This window comes from Triticum urartu, chromosome 7A (assembly GCF_056163025.1).
Source record: "Triticum urartu cultivar PI428250 chromosome 7A, HENAU_Tu73, whole genome shotgun sequence".
NCBI classification, from domain to species: domain Eukaryota; kingdom Viridiplantae; phylum Streptophyta; class Magnoliopsida; order Poales; family Poaceae; genus Triticum; species Triticum urartu.
The window spans coordinates 708419957-708432310 of record NC_141879.1 but is presented as its reverse complement, the minus strand read 5'-3'; the positions used below and the strand labels follow the sequence as shown (position 1 = coordinate 708432310).

The 12354-nt window shown below is 49.8% G+C and overlaps 1 protein-coding gene across 2 annotated transcripts; it reads right to left on the bottom strand.

Annotated features, from left to right (window-relative positions):
- Positions 1-548: 548 nt before the first annotated feature.
- Positions 549-1960, bottom strand: LOC147961874 (uncharacterized). 2 transcript variants are annotated; one of them, XM_087536689.1, is made up of 2 exons: positions 1505-1954; positions 549-1453 (listed from the first exon to the last, which is right to left on the bottom strand). In XM_087536689.1, the coding sequence occupies exons 1-2, from the start codon at positions 1952-1954 to the stop codon at positions 761-763; spliced, it is 1143 nt and encodes a 380-aa protein (XP_087392815.1). In that variant the 3' UTR covers positions 549-760. The 2 variants fall into 2 exon arrangements, with proteins under 2 accessions (XP_087392815.1, XP_087392816.1); XM_087536690.1 differs by having other exon boundaries at positions 549-1960.
- Positions 1961-12354: the final 10394 nt, after the last annotated feature.

The following is a 12354-nucleotide window of genomic DNA, read 5'->3' as shown; positions in this document are numbered from 1 at the left end:
GGTCAATTTCAAAAAAACACTTAAAACTTATGCCTCTGAAAGGAAGAAAAAAATCAAGAGTACTTGCCACAACCGACAAATTTTGCATGCTTATATTTTCCGTTCACTGGGAGACTCGGAAAGAGGCACGGGAAATAGTTTAAACTATCTTAAAATGGAAACAAAAAGAAAAACTGGGTGCCCCGCCTATCAGTGACCTTATGAGGCTGATTCAGATCAAACAGCTTGTCCAGCACAAGCTATTCCTGCTATACAGAGTAGTGAGTCTCTTATTTGTGACCACAATAGTTATTCAATTGAAGATATTATATATGTGAAGATGCCTCAAAATATAAAAAATCTTTTCTGCCCCCTTATGGTTATATATAAAAGAAGCAGACAAGATGAGTCGTGCTTGAATGGAATGAATTTGCGTGAGCTGAGTGGAACAATAAAATGAAAATTGGATCTACACCAATATTATTTCTACACCTTGACCATAAAGTACTCATGTAAAATAATTGTTCTATCATTTTTGTGATTTCATGAGGCCTAAATAACAGTGAATGCATAAGCTATGTGAAAAATCTTCTCTTTTCCGATTTTATCCGGAAAGTGATTAGAACAAATAAAACAACAAATCACAATTAAATTATTGTGATTGATTAGTTTTCCCACAAGCACAAGTTAAATAACCACAACTGAAGCGTATAAACATTAGACAAGCTGTGTGCTAACTATGAAGGGGAGGACATAAGGAAGCAATAGAAAGTTTACCACTTCATATTGTCGGTGCAGACAACAAGGATGGTGGGAAGCTGGTATATATGCGTGCGCTGGCCAAGCTAAACCCGAATGATACACCGCAAACCCTTTCAAGCTGCAATGTCTTGACGTCCATTGAGACATATTCCACCTCTAGCATCTCCGGAGACGACCTTATGGACTGCAGGGGTCCAATCTTTCTTAGGAGCAAGTACCTCCCCGTTGAATCTTGGATATAGTACTGATAATCAGAAGGTAGTGAGATTGTCTTCTTGATCTTCCACTGGCTAGAACTCTCACCTTTGTTTCCTCTAATGTAATAACGGAGATCATTATGGATATCAAACATGCCAATCATGTCTTCTGCTGCCTCCACAATGGCTAGACCGAACATGTTTGATGTTTCGTGTGGGACGTCGACAATGGAGAACTCCATCCTTCGGGTGTCAAACACAAGCAACTTCTTATTCACTGTGGACTCCAAATAAAAGCAGCCATAAGCGTAATGGCGCCCGACAAACTTAGGGTGCATAGATGACATCATGGCTGACTCTCCCTGGCAGGGGAACAAATCACTCCAACCCTTGGATGCAGCAACTCGCCATTGTCTGGTGCTCGAAGAGAAGACGAAGGCAGCCACACCAGTTTCACAATGTGCTATCATGACCACTATGAATGCCCTTGCCGCCTCTTCCATGGCTGCAGCTGCCTCGTTCTTGCCTGCTCCGGGGGAAGCTATGAAAAGATGGCACCGGTATACCATAGGGACCAGCCAAGCGGCTAGGTCGTTAGGTACTTGGGGAAGCAGGATGTGTCGCTGGTGCAAGGGGTCACACACCACGAGCTCCGTGCCCACTTGGGGTTCGGGATCGCCGGCAAGGAGGACGCGGCCGTCGCGCACGTCCTGCACGATCCAGCGGCGGTGAGAGGGGAGGAAGGAGAAGGTGAAGTCGGCGGCGTGGGCGAGCGCGCGGGCGGCGGACGCGGCGGGGTGAGGCGGGAGGGCGGGATGAAAGCCGTCGCGATCGAGGATGCCGAGGAGGGGCGGGGCGTGGAGGAGGCGGAAGCGGCGGCGAAAGGAGCCGTCGGCTAGGACTCCGCGGAAGGCGACGCAGGTGGCAGCTGTGCGGGCGAGATCTTCTGGTTCAGGCAGCCGGACGAAGATCTCCGCCTTGAGGTGGTCGGGGATGGACATGAGCGACGAGGCCATTTGCTTGCCGGACGCGAGTGAGGCGGAGGAGGGAGGGTGGTTGGTGGTAGGGGATTAGAGGGCGGCTGGGGCGGAAGAGGCGATCGCCGGTGGACGGAGGAGGCGGCCGCCGGGGAAGGGGAGTCGATCGGGAACCCTGGTTTTTTGAACTGGGATCGGGATTCGGGAACCCTCGCCGCTGATTTAGCAGGAGCCGGCTGCGTGCTGTGCGGACGCTGCTGGAGTCTGGAGAGACTGATTTTTTCGTTCTGCCGATGGGCCTGTGAAATGGTCATCTTCGGGCCAACACTGCCCATTTACATTTCTACTTTCAGGCCCGGCACCTCAGGTTTTTTATGGAACACCACATCTCAGTTCAAACATGTTTTTTAGGGTATATCCGTTTAACCAAAAGGGCTCGATGAGTCAACCATCACCCGTCATTGTCAGTTGCCACCACATGACACAGCAGCTCTGGTTCAACACCCATAAACAAAGCACACAGACCCGACTGATACACCAAGAAACTGACTACATTTACTCCAAAAAAACCTTTTGCGGGTTAAAAAAAACACACTAACAAAACCTTGCGGCGACCTAGATTTACCCGAATAAATGCATCGTGTGAAATGTTACTGAAATGTGTGGGTATTTTTGTAAAAAAAATCCTTAAATTAATTGACATCTCGCTAAGATAATTTTATACTGGCGAAAAAATGCATGTGGAATGTTCTCTGTGATTGATTAAAATATAAATAAAATGGTTAAGATATGTGTGAATATTTATGAATATTATTTGAAAACTTGAAATTGAGGGAAATGACATTTGAAAGAACATAAATGGAGTTACTATTAAAAGGCGTTGAATACATGTTAAATAATTGCTTGAAATGTGTTTAAAATGTTTGCGACATATGCATGTGGAACTTTTTTCTGTAATTGATTGAAATATAACTAAAATGCGTAAGATATGTGTGAATATTTGTGAATAATATCTAAAAAACTGAAATTGAGTGAAATAACATTTATTTTGTCGAAATGGAGGCAGGATTTGTCTCATCCAAATTAAGCAGAAGAGAGTTGTCCGGGTAACTAATGAAAAACTAGGCTAACACTGTCACAAATTGTCGAGCGTCACACACATGGTACCCCCGCCCCCCTCCCCCAAAAAAACACATATCTCGTCAATATAAACTATGGTGTCATCGTCATCACTTTTTTCCAAGAGGCGTCATCACCCTCCCTAATCTCCTAGCAAGAGAACTCGCCTTTGCCGAAGACGAACGTCGGCCCAACCTGTTGGGGAACGTAGTAATTTTAAAAAAAATCCTACGCACACGCAAGATCATGGTGATGCATAGCAACGAGAGGAGAGAGTGTTGTCCACGTACCCTCATAGACCAAAAGCGGAAGCGTTAGCACAAGGCGGTTGATGTAGTCGTACGTCTTCACGATCCGACCGATCAAGTACCGAACGCACGGCACCTCCGAGTTCAGCACACGTTCAGCCCGATGACGTCCCTCGAACTCCGATCCAGCCAGGTGTTGAGGGAGAGTTTCGTCAGCACGACGGCGTGATGACGATGATGATGTTCTACCAATGCAGGGCTTCGCCTAAGCACTGCTACAGTATTATCGAGGCGGTACAAGACGTTTACAAGACCAGCTTAGTCAGAGAAAGGAGATGAGTAAAATACAACTACTCTCATGCCTCCATGAGGAGGCCGATTTCTTCTCTGATAAAAGATCGCACAACTGTCCTGGGGCACTGTTTTGCTGGAAGACTCTTCTATTACGCTCATTCCAAATATTCCAAGCGATGTACGCAGCGACAGTGTCCTCTTGATCCCATTTTCAGGTGGCAATGATGCAGAAGATGCAGACCACCATTGAAGAATGGAAGTGGCAACAATGGCAGCATCCACGGCTCCGGTGTATATATCTCTGAAGGAGTGCCAAACTTGCTTGCTATAGGAGCAAAAAAGGATCAAATGCTTAGCAGTCTCCTCCTCCTGGTCGCAGAGGCAGCACTTATCAATACAGGGCCAGCTCCGGGTACGTAAACGGTCGGCAGTCCACACCCTGTTTTGCAGTACGTAGCGTCCAGATAAAGAACTGAATTTTTGGTTCAGCCTTGATCTTCCGAATCTTTTCCAGGTGCCGCAGTGATATGTCTGGTGACTAACTGAAACTCATAGGCAGATTTAGCAGAGTAGCAACCATTAGATGCTGGCAGTCATGAGATGGTGTCTCTGTTATCATTCAAAATAAGCTCATTAGTGGCCCTCCATAGACTGAGAAACTGATCCAGTTCTGAATCGGAGGTAATCCTCTGCAGTCCCCGCATCCATCTGCCATCCTGCATCGCTTCAGCAACAGTTAGGTTTTTCCTTGAGGCAAGCCTGAAAAGGGATGGGGCTGTTAGATGTGTATAGCCCTTTTTGGTTTATCCCCATTGTATAAGGGGTCTTTTGCACTTTACCATACAAATGTATATGTATTGGCCTTTGGCCCTTCTGTGAATGTAGTTACTGTTTATCCAACATGGTATCAGATGTTAGGTTCCCCTCTCTCCCGCACGCTGCAACTCCGTGCTAGCTCCTCCCCCGATCCATCCACTACCAGGTCCGGCTCTCCTCGCCGCGGATCCGGCCACCTCGGCTCTCCTCGTCGCGCATCCGGCCGTCTTGAGCTGCTGCCCGGTCGCCGCCTTGAGCTGCTCTGTCCAGTCGACGCTGTCCCGGGCCTGCCTCTTCCCCGCTCTGCAGCCACGCCCTGCTCTGTCCAGCCGCGAGCGGCGCCGTCCCGGGCTCCTCAACGCCCGACCGCCGTTGCCCCTAGTCCGGCCGGCCCGCGTCGTTCCCGGTCCAATCGGCTCCCGCCGCCAGTTCCGCTGAAGTTGCTTCCTCGAGCGCTTCAGCCGCGAGCGCGCCAGGCTCGTTCGTGATTCGGGGCTCCTCGCTCGAGTGCTGTCTCGAGCGCTCTGGCCGCGAGCGCTCCCCCCCCCCCCCCGCTCGATCCCGCTTTGGGCTCGATCCCGATCTCAGTCCGAATACTGTTCGGGCCCCCTCGCTCCGAATACAGTTCGGGAGTCCGTTGACTTCAAAAAAAGAAGAAGAGAAGAGTGACTACCTCATGTCCTCTTCGGGCTATGTGCTGTTCCTCGGTGTTCGGTGATTTTCGATGGCACCAACTATGCCGAGTTTGCGGGCTTCATGCGTATTCACATGCGCGGTCTTCTGCTGTGGGGAGTTCTCTCTGGCGAGGTACCCTATCCACCCTGCCCTGTTGCTTCGGTGGCTCCTGTTCCGCCAGTACCACCGGTGCTTGCTGCCGAGGCTTCTCAGGCTAATCGGGATGCAGCCAAGACTTTTGATGATGCTGTCGTTGCTGCCTACGATCAGCAGGTATCTGCATATTCTGATGCTCTTTCTGTCTACCGGGATGATCTGTCTGCTTACACTCAGTGGTGCAATGATGATGCTCGGGCTGCTGCTGTTCTCACTGCGAGTGTCCTCCCTCAGTTTGCTTCGGAGTTCATGGGCCTCGGCATTGTTGCAGCGATGTGGTCTTATCTTTGTCAGCGCTATCAGCCCTCTGGTGATGCTCTATACCTCTCTGTAGTGCGTCAGGAGCATGCTCTTCAGCAGGGTGACTCGTCTGTTGATGAGTTCTACTCACAGTGCTCTACCATCTGGCGTCAGCTTGACTCACTGTGGACAGTTGTTTGTGGCACTTGCCGTTGTTGCCAGACTACGAGGTCTGACTTGGAGTTTCAGAGGGTTCATGAGTTCTTATCTCGCCTCCGGTCTGAGTTTGAGCCTCGCCGTGCTCACTTGCTTGCTCGTGGTCATGTTCCTATTTTGGAGGTGCTTGCAGAGCTTCGTGCTGAGGAGACACGTCTTTGGTCTGCTTGTGGTTCCTACTGTTCTTGCTGCCCGAGCTCCTGTGTCTTCTACTCCACCGCTCCTGCCCACACCTCCAGGGGGGCGGGTTACCCTCCTTCAGGAGAGGGTCAGTCACGCTCGCACACCTTCTGTGGATACTGCAACCGGCCAGGTCACCCAAAGTCAGATTGTCACAAGAAGCGAAGAGACCTGAAGCGCTCTTCTTCTAGTGGGACTCGTGCGCCTTCCTCGACTTCGTCACTCACTGACCAGGATATTATGCGTTTCAAGCGCATGTTAGCTTCATCTGGTTCTTCTTCGACGGGTTATGTTGCCGCTGTGACAGCCACCACCACTCCGCCCCCGCCGGAGCCTACTCAGTCAGGTACATCCTCGTGGGTTCTGGATTCTGAAGCTTCTTTTCATATGTCTTCTGATTCTTCTGCTTTATCTTCTCTTCGACCACTTGATTCGCCTGTTAATGTTCTAACTGCCGATGGCACATCTCTTCCTGTTGCTAGTCGTGGTATTCTTTCCACTCCATCTTTTTCTGTTCCGAGTGTTTCACATGTTCCTCGTGTTACCATGAATCTTTTTTCCGCTGCCCAACTTACTGATTCTGGTTGTCGTGTCATTCTTGATACCGACTCTTGCTCCATTCAGGATCATCGCACCAAGGCTTTGGTTGGTGCTGGCCCCCGGCGCCGTGAGTCAAAGGGCCTTTGGGAGGTTGACTGGCTTTGTGTTCCTTCCGCTGCCACCACTTCTGCTAGCTCTCATGCTCTTGTTGCCTCTTCGACTGCATCCTTCCAGCAGTGGCATCATCGCATTGGTCACATATGTGGCTCTCGCTTGTCTTCTTTAGTTCGTCAGGGCCTCTTAGGGTCTGTATCTGGAGATGTCTCCTTACATTGTAATGGTTGCAGACTTGGCAAACAGACTCAGTTACCTTATCCTACTAGTGAGTCTGTATCTCAGCGTCCTTTTGACTTAGTTCATTCTGATGTCTGGGGTCCCGCTCCCTTTGATTCGAAAGGTGGTCATCGCTACTATGTTTTGTTTATTGATGATTTCTCTCGCTACACTTGGCTCTACTTCATGAAATATCATAGCGAGGTTCTCCTTATATACAAACGTTTTGCTGCCATGGTTCACACCCAGTTTGCCACGCCCATTCGTACTTTTCGTGCTGACTCCGCTGGAGAGTATATCTCTCAGCTGTTGCGTGGTTTTCTCGCGGAACAGGGTACTCTTGCCCAGTTCTCTTGTCCTGGTGCTCATGCTCAGAATGGCGTTGCCGAACGAAAGCATCGTCATTTGCTTGAGACGGCTCGTGAGCTGATGATTGTTGCTTCCCTTCCACCCCATTTTTGGGCTGAGGTTGTTTCCGCATCCACCTATCTCATCAACATTCAGCCATCGACTGCTCTGCAGGGTGGTATTCCTATGGAGTACCTCATTGGTCGCTCTCCTGACTACTCGGCTCTTCATATGTTTGGATGCGTGTGATATGTTCTTCTTGCCCCCCGAGAACGCACCAAACTGACTGCTCAGTCGGTTGAGTGTGTTTTCCTTGGCTACAGTGATGAGCACAAGGGCTATCGATGTTGGGATCCTGTGGGTCGTCGCTTGCGCATCTCGCGTGATGTGACTTTTGACGAGTCTCGTTCTTACTACCCACGTTCTTCTTCCTCGAGTTTCTCTGTGGACGACCTTTCTTTCCTTCTCCTTCCTGATACACCCTGCTATGTGCCTCATGTGTCACCTCTACCTCCGGCACCTCTCTTTCCTTCTCATTCACCACCGACCCCGTCTTCTCCATCCTCCTCCTCCACCTCTTCACCATCATCTCCAGTACGTAGCCCTCTCTTACCGTTTCATCTCCACTATACTCGATGTCTCCTCTAACGAGCCTTCCACCTCTGGTGCACCTCCTCTCACGCCTCCCCCGGTTCACAACCTCCGTGCTCGGCCTCACCTCCCGCCTGATCGCTACTCCCCTAATCGGTACGGTCTCTCTGTTATTGCTGAGCCCACTTCCTATCGAACTGCCATGACTCAGCCTGAGTGGTAGCTTGCGATGGCCAAAGAGCTTGCTGCTCTTGAGCGCTCTGGCACATGGGATCTGGTTCCCCTTCCTTCTGGTGTCCGTCCCATCACCTGCAAGTGGGTCTACAAGATTAAGACTCGCTCCAATAGTTCTCTTGAGCGCCACAAAGCTCGTCTTGTGGCCCGTGGTTTTTAGCAGGAGCAGGGGCGCGATTATGATGAGACATTCGCACCTATGGCCCATATGACCACTGTCTGCACTCTTCTTGCTGTGGCCTCTGTTCATCAGTGGTCTATCTCTCAACTTGATGTTCAGAACGCTTTTCTCAATGGCGAGTTGCGTGAGGAGGTTTATATGTAGCCACCACCGGGGTACTATGCTCCTGATGGTATGGTCTGTAGGCTTCGCCGCTCCCTCTATGGTCTCAAACAGGCCCCTCGCGCCTGGTTTGAGCGCTTCGCCTCTGTAGTGACTGCCGCTGGTTTCTTGCCCAGTGCTCATGATCCCGCGTTGTTTGTTCACACGTCTCCTCGTGGTCGGACTCTTCTCCTTCTCTATGTTGATGACATGATCATCACTAGTGACGACTCTGATTACATTGCCTTTGTTAAGCCTCGCCTTCGCGACCAGTTTCTCATGACTGATCTTGGTCCACTTTGCTATTTTCTTGGGATTGAGATCTCCTCCACCTCTGATGGCTTCTACATCTCCCAAGAAAAATATATTCAGGATCTTCTTGCTCGCGCTGCTCTAGGTGATGAGCGCACAGTTGTGACTCCCATGGAGCTCAACGTTCAACTTCGTGCCTCTGATGGTGACCCTCTTCCTAATCCCACTCGCTATCGTCACCTTGTTGGCAGTCTTGTCTATCTTGCTGTTACGCGTCCTGACATCTCCTATCCTGTCCACATTCTGAGTCAGTTCGTTTCAGCCCCCACCTCTGTCCACTATAGTCATCTCCTCCGTGTTCTACAATATCTTCGTGGCACGATCTCTCAGCGCCTTTTCTTTCCCCGCTCCAGCTCTCTTGAGCTCCATGCCTACTCTGATGCTACCTGGGCTAGTGATCCCTCTGATCGACGCTCGCTGTCTGCTTATTATGTCTTTCTTGATGGCTCTCTTATTTCTTGGAAGACAAGAAACAGACTGCAGTTTCTCGCTCGAGTACAGAGGCTGAGTTGCGAGCCATGGCTATGCTGACGGCTGAGGTGATCTGGTTACGGTGGCTACTTGAGGATTTTGGTGTGTCTGCTATAGCCTCGACTCCCTTATTGTCAGACAATACTGGTGCTATCAGTATCGCGCATGACCCGGTGAAGCATGAGCTCACCAAGCACATCGGTGTGGGTGCCCACTTTGTGCGTGCTGATGTGCAGGATCAGACTCTTGCTCTTCACTATGTGTCCTCTGAGTTACAGTTGGCGGACTTCTTCACGAAGGCACAGACTCAAGCGCATCATAGTTTTCTTCTCTTCAAACTCAGTGTTGTCGATTCACCATGAGTTTGAGGGGGGGTTGTGTTAGATGTGTATAGCCCTTTTGGTTTATCCCCATTGTATAAGGGGTCTCTTGCACTTTATCATACACATGTATATGTATTGACCTGTGGCCCTCCTGTGAATGCAGTTGTTGTTTATCCAACAAGGGCAATATCATTTGGAGCACTCCTCTGCATCCATCTATTATGCCAGAAACTGGCATGTTTCCCATCTCCAATCATTACGTGAGTGCAAGCCGTGAATAGTTGTCTATCCACATTGTCAATGGGTGTTTTGGTGCCTTTCCATGGCCGGTCGTTGACATCCCATTCGAGCCAAGGCCACCGGAGACGTAGAGCTCGACTGACACTGTTTTTTTCAGTCGCCTGACAGATAGTCACCCCCTATAACTGTTGGAAATATGCCCTAGAGGCAATAATAAAAGGATTATTATCATATTTCCTTGTTCATGATAATTGTCTATTATTCATGCTATAATTGTATTGTCCGGAAATCGTAATACATGTGTGAATACATAGACCATAATGTGTCCCTAGTGAGCCTCTAGTTGACTAGCTCGTTGATCAACAGATAGTCATGGTTTCCTGGCTATGGACATGGGGATGTCATTGATAACGGGATCACATCATTCACATCATTAGGAGAATGATGTGATGGACAAGACCCAATCCTAAACATAGCACAAGATCGTATAGTTCGTTTGCTAGAGTTTTTCCAATGTCAAGTATCTTTTCCTTAGACCATGAGATCGTGTAACTCCCGGATACCGTAGGAGTGCTCTGGATATACCAAACGTCACAACGTAACTGGGTGACTATAAAGGTATACTACGGGTATCTCCGAAAGTGTCTGTTGGGTTGACACGGATCAAGACTAGGATTTGTCACTCCGTATGACGGAGAGGTATCTCTGGGCCCACTCGGTAATGCATCATCATAATGAGCTCAAAGTGACCAAGTGTCTGGTCACGGGATCATGCATTACGGTACGAGTAAAGTGACTTGCCGGTAACGAGATTGAACGAGGTATTGGGATACCGACGATCGAATCTCGGGCAAGTAACGTACCGATTGACAAAGGGAATTGAATATGGGGTTGCTTGAATCCTCGACATCGTGGTTCATCTGATGAGATCATCGAGGAGCATGTGGGAGCCAACATGGGTATCCAGATCCCGCTGTTGGTTATTGACCGGAGAGCCGTGTCGGTCATGTCTACATGTCTCCCGAACCCGTAGGGTCTACACACTTAAGGTTCGGTGACGCTAGGGTTGTAGAGATATGAATATGCAGTAACCCGAAAGTTGTTCGGAGTCCCGGATGAGATCCTGGACGTCACGAGGAGTTCCGGAATGGTCCGGAGGTGAAGAATTATATATAGGAAGTGCAGTTTCGGCCATCGGGAGAGTTTCGGGGTCACCGGTATTGTACCGGGACCACCGGAAGGGTCCCGGGGGTCCACCGGGTGGGGCCACCCATCCCGGAGGGCCCCATGGGCCAAAGTGGGGAGGGGAACCAGCCCATAGTGGGCTGGTGCGCCCCCCTAGGCCCACCCCATGCGCCTAGGGTTGAAACCCTAGGGGTGGGGGGGCGCCCCACCTTGTTGTGGTGGCTACTCCACCCTTGGCCGGCGCCCCCTTAGGGGAGCCTATATAAAGGGGGGGAGGGGGCAGCCACACCTTGAGTCCTGGCGCCTCCCTCCCCCCTGCTACAGCTCTCTCTCTCTCACAGTATACGGCGAAGCCCTGCTGCTGTGACGCCCTGCATCCACCACCACGCCGTCGTGCTGCTGGATCTTCATCAACCTTTCCTCCCCCCTTGCTGGATCAAGAAGGAGGAGACGTCACGCTGACCGTACGTGTGTTGAACACGGAGGTGCCGTCCGTTCGGCGCTAGGATCTCCGGTGATTTGGATCACGTCGAGTACGTCATCCTCATCCCCGTTCTTTGAACGCTTCCGCGCGTGATCTACAAAGGTATGTAGATGCACTACCGGAATCGCCCCCTATGCCGACGGCCAGGGCCGTCGGCATAGGCCTGAGTCCCGTCGGGGTAGACCTATGCCGACGGCCCACGTCGGCATAGGGCCGTCGGCAACATATGCGTCGGCACAGCCAGGGAGGCCGTCGGCTTAGAAAAGCCGTCGGCATATATGATACGCCGACGGGGGCCGTACATCTATGCCGACGGCCCCGGCCGTCGGCAACTATCACGCCTAACGGCGGCCGCCGTCAAGTCTGCCCAATGACTGATCGCCACGTGGCACCCCTATGCCGTCGGCATAGTTCTTCATACAGAGCTCCCAGTAGCTGACACGTGGCACCTATGCCGACGGCCTAGCCGTCGGCACAGTTTTTAAACTAAGCCGACGGCTAGGCCGTCGACATAGGTGCCACGTGTCAGCTACTGGGAGCTCACGCTAGCCCTATGCCGATGGCCTAGCCGTCGGCATAGTTTGCTTTTGCTTTTGCTTTTTTTTTTCTTTTTTCTGTTTGTTTTCAGATCAATTCAATTCAAATAGCAGCACATATCAGCAGATATATATATGATGAGATAGACATATAAAACACAACGGGATATCATCCGGCACCATCACAACAATATATGCATAAGCCTGTAAATTTTACCGAGTCAAAAAATTTGACGGCACCACATCACATAAAGCATTGACACTTCAAACTATGAAAAAAAATCATATTGCTAATGACATCTAGTCAAGGTTTTAGATCATCATGATACTTCAAATCCTAATTTTCATCAAGTGTCAAATTTTGTTCTTCAATTTATTTTAGCAAGATCATCATGATAAAATAACTACTCATCAGATACCAATTTTGTCAACATCACAAAATGAAACTATAGCTATTTGACAACATCTCAAATATACCAATTTTGTTCTTCAAATTTGACAACATTTGACAACATGCATCTATCACATACATTTGACAACATTTGACAACATTTTTTAGCAAGATCATCATGATAA

What these genes read in the sequence shown, in the direction of transcription:
- LOC147961874 (XM_087536690.1), bottom strand. Translation starts at nt 1,954, where the DNA reads ATGGCCTCGTCGCTCATGTCCATCCCCGACCACCTCAAGGCGGAGATC.